Source organism: Triticum aestivum, chromosome 3A (genome assembly GCF_018294505.1).
Source record: "Triticum aestivum cultivar Chinese Spring chromosome 3A, IWGSC CS RefSeq v2.1, whole genome shotgun sequence".
Taxonomy (NCBI): domain Eukaryota; kingdom Viridiplantae; phylum Streptophyta; class Magnoliopsida; order Poales; family Poaceae; genus Triticum; species Triticum aestivum.
Window position 1 is genome coordinate 499,712,576 of NC_057800.1, and position 19,197 is coordinate 499,731,772.

Consider the following 19,197-nt stretch of genomic DNA (forward strand, 5'->3'; position numbering starts at 1 on the left):
TCTGTGATTTACCTACCCATACTAATAAGAAAAGGCTAGCGCTCAACCGGGTGATATTTTGGCGCGCCGTTCGTCACCTCGTGTGTATGACGCGTGCCCCATCGATCATGTTACAAATGACGGCGACAGCACCAAAAACGGTTGCAACATAGACCGCGTTGCAATGAAAACTTCCTTTTTACATGAACCATAGAATATGGTTCGACGGAGCGCAACACGGCTCATGTTGCAAAGCCCCGAACGCAATAACAAGCCATGTTGTGAAGGATGGGGGAAGATCGGATGGTTGCGGAGGCGGCCAGGCGCACCAAGTTGGTAGGTGAGAATTGCTCGATCTCCTTGACTCGTTGATTAAGAAATTGTAGGCTCTCCTTGATTCATTAATCATGTGTCCACCTTTTTTGTGCTCAATTGCCCTTTCATCCCTCAAAAATACATGAACAAAGAGGCGGCAAATTTTACACGCGATCAAAAATAAAGGAAAATACGAGAGAAGGCCTTTGCCATCTCTCAGTTTGTCAAGTGGCCAGTTGAGTTGTAGCATTAGCATGGTAGTGCGGCGTAGCTCTCCTCGTGTATAGTCTCCAACGTGGGCCGCCGCCTCGACAAGCGACCGCCACGTATCCGTTGATTGAGCTCTTCGGTCTCTGCCCCAGCCGCTTCGTTGTCCACGGCCATCTCATCCAACCGCGGCGTCCTGACCGGCCCGACGTCCGCCTCGGCGGCAACGGAAGCCACCCCGGGCGGCGCCACGACGATGTCCGCCACCTTGGCCGAAGCGGGCCTCCGGGCATGAGCCTCGCTGGCGAAAACGTCGGCGGGCACGGCCTTGGAGCCAAGCCGCTTCATGGGGAAGGCGGCGTAGACTCTCCCGAGCTCGAGGTCCTCATCAGCCGCAAGCGCCTCGATCCGGCGCCCCGCCTGCAGCGCGCGCGCGTCGGCCAGAAAATGGCCCGGCGCCTCGAGCATCAGCTCAGCCGCCGTCGCCGGGGGCCTGACCAGCCACAGCCCGCCACCGGGGAGCACGATCCTGACGTCCTTGGCCGCCCCGGGGATCATGGCCAGCATGCAGGACGCCAAGTTCCCCATGCCGAAGAGAGTCAGAGATAGGGTAAAGGCGAAGACAGAGTGCAAGGAATGAGAGCTGTGATGGTTCGGCGTGTGTGGCTGCGCTGCGTGGGATCGGTTGCGCGGGGGATATATGCTAGCCGGAGGAAACGCGTGATTAATAGGAGCATACTGAGACGCGGATGTTTGGTATATGTGTGTATATATACTTTATATGAAAAAAAAATAGCGTATGTGCATCGTGTAGCTTTAGGTTAGGCTCTAGTAGCTTTGATTTTTCGGCCGTTCATCGTCTTCACTTCAGAGGCGGCGATGGCTGTCGTGGTTCTAAGCCTGACAGTAGAGTGGGGGGTAGGTATGGAGAGGCAAGGTCCTAGCTATGGAGAGGTTGTAAGCACAAAGGATGTACGAGTTCAGGCCCTTCTCGGAAGAAGTAACAGCCCTACGTCTCGGAGCCCGGAGGCGGTCGAGTGGATTATGAATGTATGAATTACAAGGTGCCGAACCCCTCTGCCTGTGGAGGAGGGTGGCTTATATAGAGTGCGCCAGGACCCTAGCCAGCCCACGCAGGAGAGGGTTTAAGGTGAGTTAAGTCTGGGGCGTTACTGGTAACGCCCCACATAAAGTGCCTTTACTATCATAAAGTCTACTTGATTACAGGCCGTTGCAGTGCAGAGTGCCTCTTGACCTCCTGGTGGTCGAGTGAGTCTTCGTGGTCGAGTCCTTCAGGCTAGTCGAGTGAATCCTCGTTGGTCGACTGGAAGGCGACCTCTTCTAAGGATGTCCTGGGGTAAGTTACTTGGATCAGGTCCATGACCCTACCCTAGGTACATAACCCCATCATTAGCCCCCGAATGGATTGAGGCTTCGAGTGAAGAAAGAGTTGATGTCGTTTCCGATTAACCTTTGTGCTCCGGTTGTGCGCTGTTCTGTACCAAAGAATCTCTTCGTCGACAGGAAACAACTTGCCTTCAGTCGACTTGATCCATTCTGTTTTTGCGTCGAGTGATCTTTCAGGCTTCGTCGATCTCCGAGCGACGGATCGCCGGAAACACCGCGCCTGACAGACTGATTTGCTGTTCACGGATTCTGCGGGATGCGAAATTTGGGGACGCGCGCGAAGCGGGGCGGACCGCGGCGTTCGGATGGGACGGGGCATGGACGCCTCGATCTTCGCGCCGCCTTTTTCGCCACGTATCCCGTCTGCATAACTGTTCCAGATATGATTAGATCGACCGGGCCCACCTGTCATCCACTCGGAAGGGACCTTATAAATGTGCCCGGCGAGGATTTCTGTGCTGCGCTTTAGCATTCTCTCCCTCTCTCTGCTTCCTTCCTCTCTGCTCAGCGTGCTCGCTCTCGCCCCCGCACCACTTCCCTTCGCGCATCTCGCCGGAGACCATGGCCAAGGAGAAGACGGCGGTGCTGGAGCGGGCAAAGAAGGCGTCGGCATCGGAGAAGGCGAAGGGGAGATCTACCAGCCGCGGAGGGTCCTCGTCCAGATCCCGCCTGCCGAAGGGCTGGGTCCAAGGAGACTGGATCCAGTCGACTATCACGGAGAATGACCTCCTCGACATGGCCAACGAGGGCTTGATCCCCCACGGAGCTGCGAGGCTTCCGGGGAAGGAGTGGCAGCCCCAGCCAGAAGAGGGTGAGTGTGTGCTTTTGGCCACCCATGTTGATCGCGGGTTTTCCTTGCCACCGAGTGTTTTCTTTCGTGGCTTTTTGAACTTCTTCGGAGTGCAGCTCCACCACTTTACCCCAAACTCCATTGCCTATCTTGCCGCGTTCGTGTCCATGTGTGAGGGTTTCTTGGGCTGTCGACCGCACTGGGGTTTGTTCAAACATATATTCACGTGTCGATCTCAGACCGTGAAGAAGGCGAGCCCAGGTGATGAGAGAACCCGAGTCGTCCAAATGTGCGGAGGCCTGGGGATTCAGGTGAGGAATAAGAGCACCTTCCCGCCCATGACCTTTCCCGAGTCCGTCAGAGGCTGGCAGTCGACTTGGTTCTACTGCCAGGTCCATTCGACGCCAGGGCAGTCGAGTGGACTCCCTCCGTTCACCATGGACCGAGTGAGCAGGCCTTCCCCTCTGAAGCTGATTCCGGAGGAGAAAGCTGACGTGAAGATGTTGATGGAGCGCATGGTGCAGTTGGTTCGGGAGGGAGTGACGGGCATGGACCTCCTGGAGGTTTTCCTCAGGCGTCGCATCCAGCCTCTCCAGTTCCGGAGCCACTGCATGTGGTTGTACTGTGGGACCGAAGACGAGACTAGAGTCCATCCAGAAGCAGTCGACGATGTCACTCTGGAAAGATGGATGGCAGCCGTCACCGGAAACAAGGACAACCCACGCGGAGCCAGAAGGATTCCTCCACTCGACCACAACAGCGACTCAAACAAGGTACACTTGCTCTGCTCTCCACTGCGCCTTCGTCGTATTCATTTCTGTTAACCCTGTCGACTGGTCGACTGATCCTTGTCTGGGCATCTGCTAGGCCCTCACCGAGCTGTACTCGATGCCCAATGGGGCACAAGCTTCGACTGAGGAGGGCGAGGCGAGCGGGGGCGAGAGCCAGGAAGAGGAGGAATGGGACTCGGATGTTGCAGAGGATGATGACGACGATGATGATGATGACGGTGATGAAGACGACGTCGAGGACGAAGAAGAAGAGGAGGAGGAGGTCGTACCACCGCGCTCAGAAAGGCGGTCAAAGCTTGTCCACGATCCTTCGACCGAACGTGGTAAGGGGGTTGCGACCGCCACTCAGTCGACCAAGCGCCCTCGGACCACCTCTCCGGTGCCGACTGAAAAGGCGCCGAAGCAGCCCAGGGCGGCCTCGTCGAAGCCGATCAAGCTCTTGCCGAAGATGAAGGTGTCCATCCCCACCATATCAGGGTAACTGTGCTGCTCATATTTTCTTATTCTGTGTGAACTTTATCTCTGGTCGACGCTTAAGTTAGTCGACTGATCCTTTGGAGTTGCAGTGCTGCTACTTCTGAGACCTCGGCCCGGGCCGATGACCACGAGATGGAGGATGCGGCAACTTCGAACCCAGGTACTGTATTCTTAACACCGTTTTTAGTCGACTGACTCGCGACCTCTGATCCTGATTCTTCTCTGCAGCTCCACCCAACACTGTTATCAATCTTCCTGACGACGACGAGGATGAAGAACCACTGGCACGCAGGAAGAGTCGGAAAACGCCTGCCAGTAAGGTGCCTCAGGATGTGACGGCGCCTGAGACTCTGACTGTGGAGGAAGAGAACACCACTCGACATACGGTGTCCTTCGCAAATCCACTGACGAGTGCTCAGCAGCCCTCCCTCTTCACGACTCACCACGTCCCAGAGGACCAAGCTGGTGCAGCGAAGGAAGCAATACGCCAGGCGGGACTCATGATGGAGCAGCTGAAGACCATCCGGGACGCGAGCCAGGCAGCTTATGACGCCAGCTCTGCCCTCCAAAGCAATGTCCAGGTCAGTCGACCGCTGTTTGTTCTGTTGGATATGCTACCAAAAACTTTTCTTTTCCGGAATTTACAGCAATCGCCCACTGGGTGTGTCGAATAAACTCCGTGTTAGCGGGGGCACGCTGAGTGCACCCGCTGGGTGTAGTCCCCAAGGCTAAGGTCGACTGCTTGCAGTCGGCCTTAGGCTTTATGATGTCAATCTTTCCGTCAGTCGACTGGTCGACTGGATTTCACAAACCGGTGGGGGCACGCTGAGTGCACCCACTGGGTGTAGTCCCCAAGGCTAAGGTCGACTGCTGGCAGTCGGCCTTAGGCTTTATGATGTCAATTTTTCTTTCAGTCGACTATGTCGACTGGATTTCACAAACCGGTGGGGGCACGCTGAGTGCACCCACTGGGTGTAGTCCCCGAGACTGTGGTCGACTGCTTGCAGTTGATCACAGTCTTAGAGAATGCGTCTCTCTTTTTTTTTTGAGGTCGACTGGTCGACTTTGTCTTCAACAGGATTAGTGGGGGCACGCTGAGTGCACCCACTGGGTGTAGTCCCCGAGACTACGGTCGAATGCTTGTATTTGGCTGTAGTCTTAGAAACGTGTGTTTATCCCTTTTTCACTCGGAAGTGAATTGTATTTGACATTTAGTCGATTGGTTCTTCACAGAACTCCTGTGATCTTGTGGCTCGCTACTCAGAGCTGGAACAAAAACATACTCAAGTCGAGCTGAGCTTGAAGCTGGTTCAGGAGAGGCTGACAAAGGCAAAGGAGGAGACCGAAGGTATGTTTGGTGAGACCCTGACGACTGCTTTTCCCCTTGCTTGTTTCAGCATCTGATCTTGCTGTAACTTGCAGGTAAGGTAAGGGAGGCCCAGCAGAAGAAAGACCTTGAGCTAGCTGAGAAGATCAAGCTTGCTGACGAGAAGTTAGCTTCAGTCACCAAGCTCGAACAAGACAATACCAATCTGAAAGCTGCTCTTGGGATTGCCAACAAGGAGGTCAGTCGACTGAAAACTGACAAAGCTGCCCTGACCGACCAAGTCAGCAAATTGACTGAGAAGAAAACTGAACTGGAGGCCTTCCTGAGTGGCCTTGCCAAGAAGTTGTTCCTTATGCTTGAAGGTAAACCTCCATGTTTGGCAAATATTTCCAATTGTGGCTTTTTCCATTCGACTATCTCCTTGACTTAGTGATCACCCTTGCAGAATTTTGTCAAAACTTTGAAGAAGAAACCAGCCGACTGGAGCCAAACCTTGACCCCGTCAATTCTCCGGTGAACGACGAAGTTGCCATGGATGTTTTCCGACTGGAGTCTCGTGTTGCAGCTGTCGTGGACTATCTCGCAAGGCTGAAGGCCGCCACATCTCGCATCGACTCGACGCTCTGGCCTGAGGAGACACTTCAGAATGACCTTGAGTCGCTGATGGCCCGCTTGAACACGATCCCTGGTCGAGTGCAGGAGTGGAAGAAGTCCTCGGCTCGGTGTGGTGCAGATGTCGCTCTGTGTCTGGCCCGAGTCCACTGCAAAGATGCGCGAGAAGAGAAGCTGGCGGCCCTTCGGGTGGCCAATACCAAGAAGCACGACTTCAGATCCTTTATGGAAACTTTCCTTGCAGCTGCCACTCGGATCGCCGACGGGATTGACCTTGATGAATTTGTTGCACCTTCCAGCCCTCCACAGGAGGGGTAAAAAACTTCTTCTGGCTCGACGCTTTAAATTTGCCTCGGTATGCCGAGTGGAATTGTAACCGACAAACCTTAACAGGCTTGACGCCTGAGCACTTTCGGTTCCTTTAGATGTCGATTCAAACTTGGATTTGGTGCTTGAATACGATTGCCTTCGGCTCGGAATGTCTTTTGCAGGTTCAAAGCAAGGTGCCTGTACTGCAATCGAACTTATTCTTTAGTCCACTTAGGCGAGCACTGGGCTGCAGCTAAGCCCTCCGAATGAGAGGTTGCTCTCCACTCGGCAGGGTTTTTATACCTTAGGCGAGCACAGGGCTGCAGCTAAGCCTCCGAGTGAGAGGGTTGCTCTTCACTCGGTAGGATTTTTATAACTTAGGCGAGTGCTTGGACTGCAGCTAAGCCCCCGAGTGAGAGGGTTGCTCTTTCACTCGGTAGGATTTTTATAACTTAGGCGAGCACGAGGCTGCAGCTAAGCCTCCGAGTGAAGGGTTGCTCTTCACTCGGTAGGATTTTGATAACTTAGGCGAGCACGAGGCTGCAGCTAAGCCTCCGAGTGAGAGGATTGCTCTTCACTCGGTAGGATTTTCACAACTTAGGCGAGCACGAGACTGCAGCTAAGCCCCCGAGTGAGAGGGTTGCTCTTCACTCGGTAGGATTTTATAACTTAGGCGAGCACGAGGCTGCAGCTAAGCCTCCGAGTGGAAGGCTGGCTTACCACTCGGTAGGATTTTGATAACTTAGGCGAGCATGAGGCTGCAGCTAAGCCTCCGAGTGAGAGGATTGCTCTTCACTCGGTAGGATTTTCACAACTTAGGCGAGTGCTTGGACTGCAGCTAAGCCCCCGAGTGAGAGGGTTGCTCTTCACTCGGTAGGATTTTGATAACTTAGGCGAGTCCTTGGACTGCAGCTAAGCCCCCGAGTGAGAGGGTTGCTCTTCACTTGGTAGGATTTTTATAACTTAGGCGAGCACTGGGCCGCAGCTAAGCCTCCGAGTGGAAGTCAGGCTTACCACTCGGTAGGATTTTTATAACTTAGGCGAGCACAGGGCTGCAGCTAAGCCCCCGAGTGGGAGGGTTGCTCTTCACTCGGTAGGATTTTTTACAACTTAGGCAAGCACAGGGCTGCAGCTAAGCCCCCGAGTGAAAGTCTGGCTTACCACTCGGTAGGATTTTTATAACTTAGGCGAAACGGATTCGCAGCTAAGCCTCCGAGTGAGTGTCTGGCTCACCACTCGGTAGGATTTTAACAAACTTAGGCGAAACGGATTCGCGGCTAAGTCACCCACTGAGGGGGAATTTTAATGTGGACAAAAATAAAAAGTGACAGATATTGTGGAGGAACTATGACACTATTATTTTGAGGTCCATGAACTACAGAAGTACTTTATTGCAACTCATCTGAGTGATAAAACTTAAGTGTAGAATGGGCGGAGTAGCTCCGCGTTCCAAGCTCGGGGCTCGTCGATATTATGCTCGACGTTGTAAAGACGGTACGCCCCGTTGTGGAGGACCTTGGTGACGATGAAGGGGCCTTCCCAGGAAGGAGCAAGCTTGTGTGGTTTGTGCTGATCCACTCGGAGAACCAAATCCCCTTCCTGGAAGGCTCGACCTCTCACATTTCTGGCGTGGAAACGGCGCAAATCTTGTTGGTAGATGGTCGACCGGATCAGAGCCATCTCCCTTTCTTCCTCTAAAAGGTCGACTGCGTCCTGCCGCGCTTGTTCAGCTTCTGCTTCGTTGTAGATTTCAACTCGAGGAGCATTGTGGAGAAGATCACTCGGCAAGACTGCTTCAGCTCCGTAGACCAAGAAGAATGGAGTTCTTCCGGTCGACCGATTAGGCGTGGTCCGCAGTCCCCAGAGTACAGAGGGAAGTTCGTCGACCCAAGCTCCAGCCGCGTGTTTGAGATCACGCATCAGTCGAGGCTTCAATCCCTTAAGAATCAGTCCATTGGCTCACTCTGCTTGTCCATTCGACTGCGGATGGGCGACTGAAGCGTAGTCGACCCGTGTGCCCTGGGAGTCGCAGAAAGCTCTGAATTCCTCTGAGTCAAAGTTCGACCCATTATCCGTAATGATGCTGTGCGGGACTCCATATCTGAATATTAGTTCCCTGATGAAGCTAACAGCAGTACCGGTGTCAAGGCTCTTGATTGGTTTAGCCTCGATCCACTTGGTGAACTTGTCGACTGCCACCAGTACATGCGTGAAGCCACTTCGTCCTGTTCTCAAAGGACCGACCATGTCCAGCCCCCAAACTGCAAAAGGCCAGACGAGTGGGATGGTCTTCAAAGCTGACGCAGGCTTGTGCGACATATTCGAGTAGAACTGACATCCCTCGCACTTATCCACTATCTCTTTTGCCATCTCATTCGCCTTGGGCCAGTAAAATCCGGCTCGGTATGCTTTGGCCACGATGGTCCGAGAGGACGCATGATGACCACAGGTCCCCGAGTGAATATCATTGAGGATGAGTCGACCTTCTTCTGGTGTTATGCACTTCTGACCGACTCCAGTCGCGCTTTCTCTGTATAATTGTCCTTTGATTACGGTAAAGGCCTTAGATCGACGGACGATCTGTCGAGCCTCTTCCTCATCCTCCGGAAGCTCTTTCCTCAAGATATATGCGACATACGGAATCGTCCAGTCGGGAATGACCACCAAAACCTCCATGATCAAGTCGACCACCGCTGGGACTTCAACTTCAGTCGGATCTGTGGCGCTCTTGGGCTGCGGAGTTTCTTCGGTGAAAGGATCTTCTTTGACTGACGGAGTGTGTATATGCTCCAAGAACACACCACTCGGAATGGCTTCTCTCTTGGAACCTATCTTTGCTAGATCATCAGCTGCTTGATTTTTCAGTCGGGGTATATGATGGAGCTCCAACCCCTCGAACTTCTTCTCCAGCTTCCTCACTGCACTGCAGTATCCAGTCATGGCTGGGCTTCTCACGTCCCACTCTTTCATCACCTGATTGACCACTAAATCCGAGTCGCCATAGACCATTAGGCGACGGACGCCGAGTGAAATGGCCATGCGCAACCCATATAGGAGGGCCTCATATTCTGCCTCATTGTTGGAGGAATCAAAGTGAATCTGGAGCACATATCTGAGCTTATCTCCTCTGGGGGAAACCAGGACAACCCCAGCACCGGAACCATTCAACATCTTAGAGCCATCGAAAAACATGGTCCAATGCTCCGAGTGAACTTCAGTCGGCTGCTGTTGTTCAATCCACTCGGCGAGGAAATCTGCTATCGCCTGGGACTTAATGGCTTTCTTTGCCTCAAACTTGATATCAAGGGGAAGAAGTTCAATCGCCCATTTGGCCACTCGACCAGTTGCATCTCTGTTGTGCAAAATCTCTGATAGTGGAGCGTCGCTGACGACTGTGATGGAATGGTCAGAGAAATAATGAGCAACCTTCTTTGTGGTCATGTATATTCCATACACAAGCTTCTGATAATGAGGATATCTCTGCTTGGATGGAGTCAAGACTTCAGACAAATAATACACTGGGCGCTGAACTTTGAGAGCTTTTCCTTCTTCTTCCCGCTCGACCGTTAGCACAGTACTGACGACTTGTCCTGTGGCTGCGATGTAGAGCAACAGAGGCTCTTTGCTGATTGGAGCAGCAAGCACCGGCTGGGTGGAGAGCAGAGCTTTTAGCTCGGCAAACGCTGCATCAGCTTCTGGAGTCCACTCGAACTTGTCAGCCTTCTTCATCAGTCGGTAAAGAGGCAGTGCCTTTTCACCGAGTCGTGAGATGAATCGACTTAATGCGGCCAAGCATCCAGTAAGCTTCTGGACATCGTGCACTCGCACAGGGCGTTTCATTCGGAGAATAGTGCCAATCTTCTCTGGGTTAGCGTCGATTCCCCGTTCGGAAACGAGAAAACCGAGTAACTTGCCACCAGGAACTCCAAATGTGCACTTTGATGGATTGAGCTTGATATCATACCTTCTGAGGTTGGCAAATGTTTCGGCGAGGTCAGCGAGCAGGTCGGAACCTTTTCGTGACTTGACAACAATATCATCCATATAAGCTTCCACATTCCGACTGATTTGGGTGAGTAGACACTTCTGAATCATTCGCATAAATGTGGCTCCGGCATTCTTGAGGCCGAATGGCATGGTGATATAGCAGAAGCACCCGAATGGAGTGATGAAAGCTGTTTTTACCTCATCGGGCCCGTACAGACGGATCTGGTGGTACCCGGAGTAAGCATCTAAAAAAGACAACCTCTCGCATCCCGCGGTCGAGTCAACAATTTGATCTATGCGAGGGAGAGGAAAGTGATCTTTCGGGCAGGCCCGGTTGATGTGCTTGAAATCAATGCACATTCGGAGCGACTTGTCCTTCTTAGGAACCATGACGACATTAGCGAGCCACTCGGAGTGGTATATCTCTCGGATAAATCCTGCCGCCAACAGTCGAGCCACTTCTTCACCGATGGCCTTTCTCTTCTGGACGGCGGACCGCCGAAGATGCTCTTTGACTGGTTTTGCAGACGAGTCGACTCTTAGGCGATGCTCAGCCAGTCCCCTGGGAACACCTGGCATGTCAGCGGGCTTCCATGCAAAAATGTCCCAGTTCTCACGGAGGAACTGGATGAGCGCTTCTTCCTATTTTGGGTCGAGTGTTGTGGAGATGCGGGTCGGAGCTGCTTCGGGGTCGGTCGGGTGAATGTGAACAGGCTTCGTCTCACCGGACGACTGGAATGCAGACTCTGTGGCGGGCTTCTTGGATCGCAGCAAGTCACTCGGATCTGCGTTTTGCTTGTATTCTTCGAACTCGACCGCTGTCACTTGGGAATCGGCAATCTTGGAGCCCTTCTGAAAGCACTCCTCTGCCTTTTTCCTATCACCGGTGACAGTGATCACACCTTTGGGACCGGGCATCTTCAATTTGAGGTACACGTAACATGGTCGAGCCATGAACCGTGCATAGGCTGGTCTCCCCAAAATGGCATGATATGCACTTTGAAAATCCACGACCTCAAACGTCAACTTTTCTTTGCGAAAATGCTTCGAATCACCAAACACTACGTCCAAAGCTATCTGGCCGAGTGACTCGGCCTTCTTCCCTGGTATAACTCCATGGAAGCTCATGTTACTAGTGCTCAGTCGGGACATCGGAATGCCCATACCTTTCAATGTGTCTGCATACAATAAGTTCAGCCCACTTCCACCATCCATCAGCACCTTTGTCAGTCGAGTGCCTTCGACAACTGGATCGACCACCAAAGCTTGCCTCCCGGGGGTGGCAATATGAGTCGGGTGATCAGATTGGTCGAATGTGATGGGTGTTTGAGACCACTTCAGATAATTTGCCTTTGCTGGGGCAACCATGTTCACCTCTCGGTTAATCACTTTCAGTCGACTTCTGCTTTCCACATCTGCAAAGATCATCAGAGTGGAGTTGATATGCGGATATCCTCCCTCACTGTCCTCTTTGTCTTCGGCCTTGTCCGACTCCTTCTCCTTGTCCTTAGACTGTTTTCCCTGAAACTGCTGGATCAGGAGTCGACATTGGCGAGTGGTGTGCTTTGGGTAAATGATATTCCCCTCTTCATCTTTCTTCGTGTGAATGTGACACGGCATATCCATCACGTCGTTCCCTTCTTTATCCTTTACCTTCTTGGGGTTCCAGGATCCTTTTGGTTTCCCCTTAAACTTTCCTTGAGTCACGGCCAGAGCCTCTCCAGGAGCTGCCGGTTCAGCCTTCCGCTTCTGTTTCCGACTGGTGTTTCCTTTTTCCGACTGACTCGGCTTGTGCTTGCCGCTTCGGAGTCGGTCTTCTTCTTCGCCGTTGGCGTACTTGGTAGCAATCTCCATCATCCGACTCAAGGTCATGTCACCGGTTCGACCAAATTTCAAACTCAGTTCTCTGTTCTTGACGCCGTCTTTGAAGGCGCATACTGCCTGATGATCAGAGACATTTTCCACAGTGTGGTGCAAAGTGATCCACCTCTGAATATACTCTCTGAGAGTCTCATTAGTTTTCTGCACGCAGACTTGCAACTCTGTCAATCCCGCTGGTCGCTTGCAAGTCCCTTCAAACGTTCTGACGAACACTCGGGACAGATCTTCCCAAGTGTAAATGCTGCTAGGAGGTAATTGAGTCAACCATGCCCTGGCAGAACCTTCCAACATGAGGGGCAAATGCTTCATGGCCACCTCGTCGTTCCCACCACCGATCTGAACTGCCACTCGGTAGTCTTCAAGCCAAGTTTCAGGCTTAGACTCACCAGTGAACTTGCTGACTCCTGTTGCCAACCTGAAATTGGGGGGGATAACTGCGGCTCTGATAGCTCTGCTGAAACATTCAGGACCAGAAACATGTACTCGACTGCTCGTGGGTACATCTCTGTCGAGTGCGCCTCGATGGGCTCTGTTCCGGTCGACCAACCCTTGCACGATAATGGATCGCGCGTCGAAGCCTGGCTCTCTGGGGTCAACTGGAACCCTACGCCCTGTACTGTACTGACGCCTATCATCTGGCTGCCGAGGAGCGTAAGACCCACCCCTCGGAGGGGAATAGGGCACTCGACGCCTATCATCTCGGTCGAGTCTGTCGCCATATTGATCTCGCCGATTCTCACGCCCTTCGCGCCGCGGAGGCGATCTGGGGCTGTGAGCCGACTGAACCGTATTCACAGTGACAGATCGACTGTGAATTCTGTTGCGCGACTGAGACACGGCTGAATTCTGATCTCCTGCTGCCCGGAGCAGATCCCTGATCTGCAGCAAACCTCTGCCAGCTTCCGACTGCGAAGGCTGAATGGACTCTGCTATACGGGTCGCAGCTGCTAAATTCTGAATTGGGGTTCGATATACCTGAGTCGGCGGGAAGAGTTGACGTCGACTGGTGTCGGGAACTCGTTGCCGCGCGCGCTCGTCGAGTGCTCGCTGAAGGTTCTCCAGTCGAGTGCGCTCGGCCAAATTGGCCAGACGCGCCTCCTCCAAGGCACGAGCCTCGGGGGTTTCTCCTGCGATGGGAATACGCAGGGGATCCTCGTTCCTGCGGCGAAGCTCTTCTCTTTGCAGAGAGTCGAGTGGCTCGGGCTGGTACTCTTCGTAGTCTCGTGCAGGGTCGCCGCCGTCACCTGCTCCACCACCACGGGCGAAGCCAGGAGGGCTGTGGGGCCCGTCGACCATCAAGATTTCCGCCGCTGGATCACTGCTTCCGCACTCGGATGCAGTCTCTCCGGAGCCAGTCGACTGATCGAACAAGCCGTAGAGAGATTCGTTGGGCTCGATTGCCGCAACTTGTGTAGTGGCCGATTGGCGAGCCACCGCGTGACTCACCCATCGCTGAAGCCTCGACCGGCCTGAGCGCTTGCGCTGGCGGGAGACCGGGAGGGTGGACGATGGAGGAGCCGACCGATACTGGGTCGACGGTTGCCGCAGCAGAACGCCGCGGACACATGCGCGAAAATGCGTCGCACCGCGGACGGGGAGCGCATCTACGTCGAGTGGAGCCTCCTGGAGCCATGCGGAGTCGTCGGCGATGAAGGTGAGAGTGCCGAGACGGATCTCTTGACCCTCGACCAAAACTCCAGCAGACACCATGATGAAAGTACTCGGAAGAATCGCAACTTCTCCACAAAATCGCTAAAACACCTGCCCCACGGTGGGCGCCAACTGTCGTGGTTCTAAGCCTGACAGTAGAGTGGGGGTAGGTATGGAGAGGCAAGGTCCTAGCTATGGAGAGGTTGTAAGCACAAAGGATGTACGAGTTCAGGCCCTTCTCGGAAGAAGTAACAGCCCTACGTCTCGGAGCCCGGAGGCGGTCGAGTGGATTATGAATGTATGAATTACAAGGTGCCGAACCCCTCTGCCTGTGGAGGAGGGTGGCTTATATAGAGTGCGCCAGGACCCTAGCCAGCCCACGCAGGAGAGGGTTTAAGGTGAGTTAAGTCTGGGGCGTTACTGGTAACGCCCCACATAAAGTGCCTTTACTATCATAAAGTCTACTTGATTACAGGCCGTTGCAGTGCAGAGTGCCTCTTGACCTCCTGGTGGTCGAGTGAGTCTTCGTGGTCGAGTCCTTCAGGCTAGTCGAGTGAATCCTCGTTGGTCGACTGGAAGGCGACCTCTTCTAAGGATGTCCTGGGGTAAGTTACTTGGATCAGGTCCATGACCCTACCCTAGGTACATAACCCCATCAATGGCAATGCTGAATAAAGAAGGTTGAGATTTGTCTTCAACGAAGCAATCGGTTCTATTGTTGAGGATGAATTTGGAAATTAGTCTGTTCAATAAGAATGGTGTGGCGGCGGCATCATCCTCGTGGTGGACCAGTGTCCTCGGGCTCCATCGTTGCGACGACGTTTGCTCCAACGCCGGTGTAGAGCTTGGGAGGTAGTCCATGAACGGATGCACATTGTGATATGCATCGACGACATCTGAAAGACAGAACATGTGCTGGATTCATGGTTGATAGATGGCAGGTATGGCTCCCTCCTTTGACGTCTTAGTCGTGGTAGGGTGCCAAATCTGGAGTTCGACGGTGTGTCTGGGGTGTTGCCCCCGTCTGATTTGTTCAACGGTAGTGGTTTACTTTTGGTGAGCCACCTTGGAGGTCCGCAAAGTTGCTTATCAACGATGGAGCCGTGTCGAGCTTGGGTGAGGAGATGATCCGTCATTTTTTCTTTCTTTGGTGACTCTGTGGTGGTGCCGGAGGCAGGTGACGGGAGTTGGTGTTAAGTTCAGCGATGTTCTGCTATCTTTTCAGTTTTGTCATGTCGGTCTTTACATGACCTGTACTTTGTTTTTCATGATATCAATGAGACATGTATTAACACGTAAAAAAGTCAAAAATTCTGAAAATATTTTCAAAATAAACTTGATCTTATTTGTATTAAAAAAAACACATAAAGGAAAATAAAACCGTTCACTTCTTTTCAAGAAAAACAAAATTTTTGGTCGAAATAGTGTGAGTAGAGACTTATAATAGCAAGTATTTTTTTGCATTTTTACTCTGAAGCCAACACTGGGTTTTTATTCGTGAACATTTATATACTGGTGCAAAAAAGAAGTCAAGTTTATTCCAAAATAAACTTCTAAACTTTTTTGTGAAAAAAAAAGAAATTCTCATATAAGATGTATACACAGCCAGAAACCCCCGAGCATACTGCTAGTATTTGGTTTTTTTTCGAGTGGATGGTAGTAGTTAGTTTGACCGTGTGTGTACATGGGTTTATGTTCAAATTTTCAGAGTGGACATATTACTCCATCCAGAATGTAACTCTAAGAAATTTATTTATATTATAAAGACGTGCCTTTAAATCTTTATTTTTAATGAAGCAGTTGGTAGTCTGGTACTTCGGTTTTATTTTCGTCCGGATTTATTTCCTCTCACCTCCCACCACCATCTCCCACGGGTTTTCTTATTCATTGGTTTATTTTTTACTCCACTATTTTCTTTTAAAAAGTAGCACTTTTCAAACATACAAAAGATCACGGATCTAACTTTCCTAACATATCCAAATCAACCGATCTCTCTTATTCAATTTGCTTTAGGAAACAAATAATAGATTTTCGGAAAACAAATAAAGGATTTTAAGAAAATTAACAAGTAAACCATGACAAACAAATCTTATTGTGAAAGTGTTGTTTTTCCCCTACTCCTAATGTAGGAGTCCGTACGTGGTTTCGTTCGTTTGTACCCTTCGACCCCACTCCCACCGATCCTCTCACCCACCGATTTTCTCTATATCGGTTTTATTGAAAGAAGAAAGTCGGCAGGCAATCGAATTTTCTGAACGCTATCTCCCGTGTCCCATAGCCAAAAAAGGGAACCCTCCTTGTCCAGATTTTCTTTTCCTTATGCACATAACATTTATTCCATATACAACACCAACTACAATCTTTCCGTATATACAACTGATACCTCCATGACTCCATCTCCTCTCTGTTCAAATCGCCATGTTTGTCCGTGGTTCCTCGTCTCGGCGAGGATCCCCGGAAGCGAGGCAAATTTTGCCATCGGAGCAGGAGATGACGGGGCACATGACGACAACGCGCCCCGCCGCTACGACCGAGGAGGAGGAGATGGTCATGGCCGCCTCTGCAGCGGTCAATGCCGCGCCACCGGACGCAGACGATCGGGAGCACTAGAAGAAAGTGCGGGCGAGGAACAAGAAGAAGCGGCGGAGGGTGCCGAGCGAGGAGGAGCTGGCCGCGCTGAGGTCCGTGCTCCGCTGGGCCCGCCACGGCAGAGGCGGACGACGAGGAGGAGGCGGACTACGCGCACCTGTTGCCGGCTGGGAGGCGGCGGCCGCGCGTGACGGTGGAGCTGCATGCGCACTCGGCGCGCAGCGACGGCTTGCTCTTGCCCGCGGCGCTCGTGGAGCGCGCACACCGCAATGGGGTAAGCCTTTCTTCCCGCCTGTCACCAACTGCATAGACGTTCGCGACGTGCTCGACGAAACAACCGGCTCCAATGTTCTTCAGTTCCGTAATAGCCGATGCCATGTCCGAGCTCATCCTCGTGTGCTGCTAAACACCTCCGCCGCCACTTCTTTTACTCTTGCTATGCTTTGTTTCGGAAGGATGATGCCTAGCACGTTCGCACACTAACTCTGTTACCTGGTGATCAGTACAGGTGAAGGTGCTCGCACTGACTGATCATGACACCATGGCCGGTGTCCCGGAGGCGATGAAGTCGGCAAAGGAATTTTCCATCAGGATCATCCCAGGTGTTGAGATAAGCGCCCTTTATTCGCCTAGGTAACCCTTTTCTCGCCACCCTAAAATTTGTAACACGCCTTGATGGTCACACAGATGTGGTTAATTCTCAAAGTTGTTAATTGTTCTGAAAGCAATGGATCAGGAGCGGATGAACTTGTTCATATTATCGCATACTACGATAGTTGGGGCCCTGGGAAATCTCAGGAAGTAGAGAAGGTTCTATCTAGCATCAGGGAGGGCCGCTATACACGTGCCAAGGAGATGCTATCGAAATTTAGGAACCTCGGCATGCCATTGAACTTTGAAGATGTGTCTACTATAGCAGGGAATGGAGTGGCTCCAGGGCGGGTGCACGTGGCGCGTGCCATGGTTGTAGCTGGATATTTTGATAATCTTTTTTTAAGCCCAGAACCGTGGAATAATCGTTCTACGGTATATTTTCATTGAAAGAAAAAAACAACAAAAAAGAAAAGGAAAACAGTATCTGCATAAATTGGTAACATGGGCAAGCTTTCAGCAGGTACTTGTACGATGGAGGGCCTGCTTATGCTACGTAAGTATACATTTTTAATCATGGTCATGCATGTTTTTGCTTCATTTCGCAGCAGATGCAGAGTAGTTAGTTTATACTGATGTGGATTTCTGTTGTTCATTTGTAGTGGCAGTGAGCCAGATGGGAATCTGTTGTGCAGCTAATATATACAGCTGGGGGCATAGCTGTTTTGGCTCATCCGTGGGCATTGAAAATCCTATTCTTGTGATAAAGGATTTGAAAGTTGATGGTCTGCATGCTATTGAGGTCTATCGAAGCGATGGAAAACTATCTAGTATGAATGGCATGATCATTTTTCAGTCATAACAAGTGATACTTTATGTTACCAATTTATGCAGATACTAATGATGCATCTAACGTATATGTCTATTTTATGCCTTCGTTGAGAAGAAAATGTCTAATGTATCTGAACTTCAATGGAATTAACTGCTGAATTTGTCTAAACCAGGTTTGAGTGATCTGGTTGATACTTATGAGCTTCTGAAGCTCGGTGGATCAGATTACCATGGACGAGATGACAAGGAAGAACCTGATATAGGAAGCGTTGATCTTCCAGTCTTGGCATTTTTTAGATTTCTTGAGGTAGCTCAACCAATTTGCTGCAATGCTATCAAGGAAATTTTTGCAAACACCACTGAAAGATCATAAGTATATATGGCCCAAAAGGATGTCATCGGACTATCTCTGTAGATGATTTATGTAATAGGTGCCTTTCTTCTCCAGAACTGGAGGAAACAGGTGATTCTGAGATTGAGGTCCTCCGGGGGAAACTTGCAGACAGACGACAATTCTGTTCATAAAGGAACCATCGTTCTCATCGGCGGCTGCAGGCTGTTGTGTGACACAGAGATCTCATTTTTCTAGCAACTACAGGCACTCAGTCAAGCACTAGGAAGAAGGGAGTTGGTCAGACGATTATCTGATGACCTGATATGCTACCTGGTGTCTTTTAGTAACAAATATAACTTCTTCTCCAGAAAAAAGAACATTGAGAGGCATGCTACAGTTTATTTTGCCCTGAGAATTGCTCATAATTTTGTAACAAAGACAAACATGCCAGTAGACCTCTTACACTTGACTCCGGCACCTCTTTCTAGAAATAGATGGAACTGAAGTTTCCTGTTCGATATTTTTACATACCTTTTGTCTAGGCCAAAGGTGTGATTCTTCAGGGTTAATACTTCATATATTGTTAGCTCTTGATTCTTGTAGGACATTTATGACAATTTAGCTTCAAATCTATTCGTATTTTTTCTGGGACATTTATAAGTGTGTGCCCAAGCTTCAAGTATGTATAGTGCGCACACTTTGTTCGACAAATTATAATCCCAATCAAGGTCAAAATCGATGCATATATGACATCACAAATCTCCTCCAAGGAATGATCATATAAAAAAGACACTTAAAAATACAATTCGTTCGAAGTATGTTGTTTTCCTTTCTTGAACTTGTATTCCGTCATTTATTAATATTTATTTACACGTCCATTAACGTATTATGAAGCTAATTTTACATAACATTACAGGGGCATGAATGAATAAGGAGTGAATTTAGATCATGGCCCTTCAGGTTTGAAGGTATTGTTCATGTAAATTTGTTATTCCTACTAAAATTGACATACTAATCCTACATGCTCCTAGATATTCTTGCAGGGATATATTATGATAACTCCCCAAAATCAATACTGTATAATGACAGAAGTTGATAATCTATATCAGTAGGAGCAAGC

At 50.7% G+C, this 19,197-nt stretch overlaps 2 protein-coding genes across 3 annotated transcripts; one reads left to right on the forward strand and one right to left on the reverse strand.

Moving 5' to 3' along the window:
- Nucleotides 1–351: 351 nt before the first annotated feature.
- LOC123058496 (uncharacterized) lies at nt 352–1,162 on the reverse strand. The gene has a single exon (XM_044481211.1). The coding sequence runs from the start codon at nt 1,087–1,089 to the stop codon at nt 544–546; it is 546 nt and encodes a 181-aa protein (XP_044337146.1). The 5' UTR covers nt 1,090–1,162; the 3' UTR covers nt 352–543.
- Nucleotides 1,163–16,118: 14,956 nt separating this feature from the next.
- Nucleotides 16,119–18,799, forward strand: LOC123058497 (uncharacterized). Of its 2 annotated transcripts, none has more exons than XM_044481213.1 (4): nt 16,119–16,595; nt 16,825–17,468; nt 17,575–17,742; nt 17,917–18,799. In XM_044481213.1, the coding sequence occupies exons 2-4, from the start codon at nt 17,417–17,419 to the stop codon at nt 18,114–18,116; spliced, it is 420 nt and encodes a 139-aa protein (XP_044337148.1). In that variant the 5' UTR covers nt 16,119–16,595; nt 16,825–17,416; the 3' UTR covers nt 18,117–18,799. The 2 variants fall into 2 exon arrangements, with proteins under 2 accessions (XP_044337148.1, XP_044337147.1); XM_044481212.1 differs by having other exon boundaries at nt 16,830–17,468.
- Nucleotides 18,800–19,197: the final 398 nt, after the last annotated feature.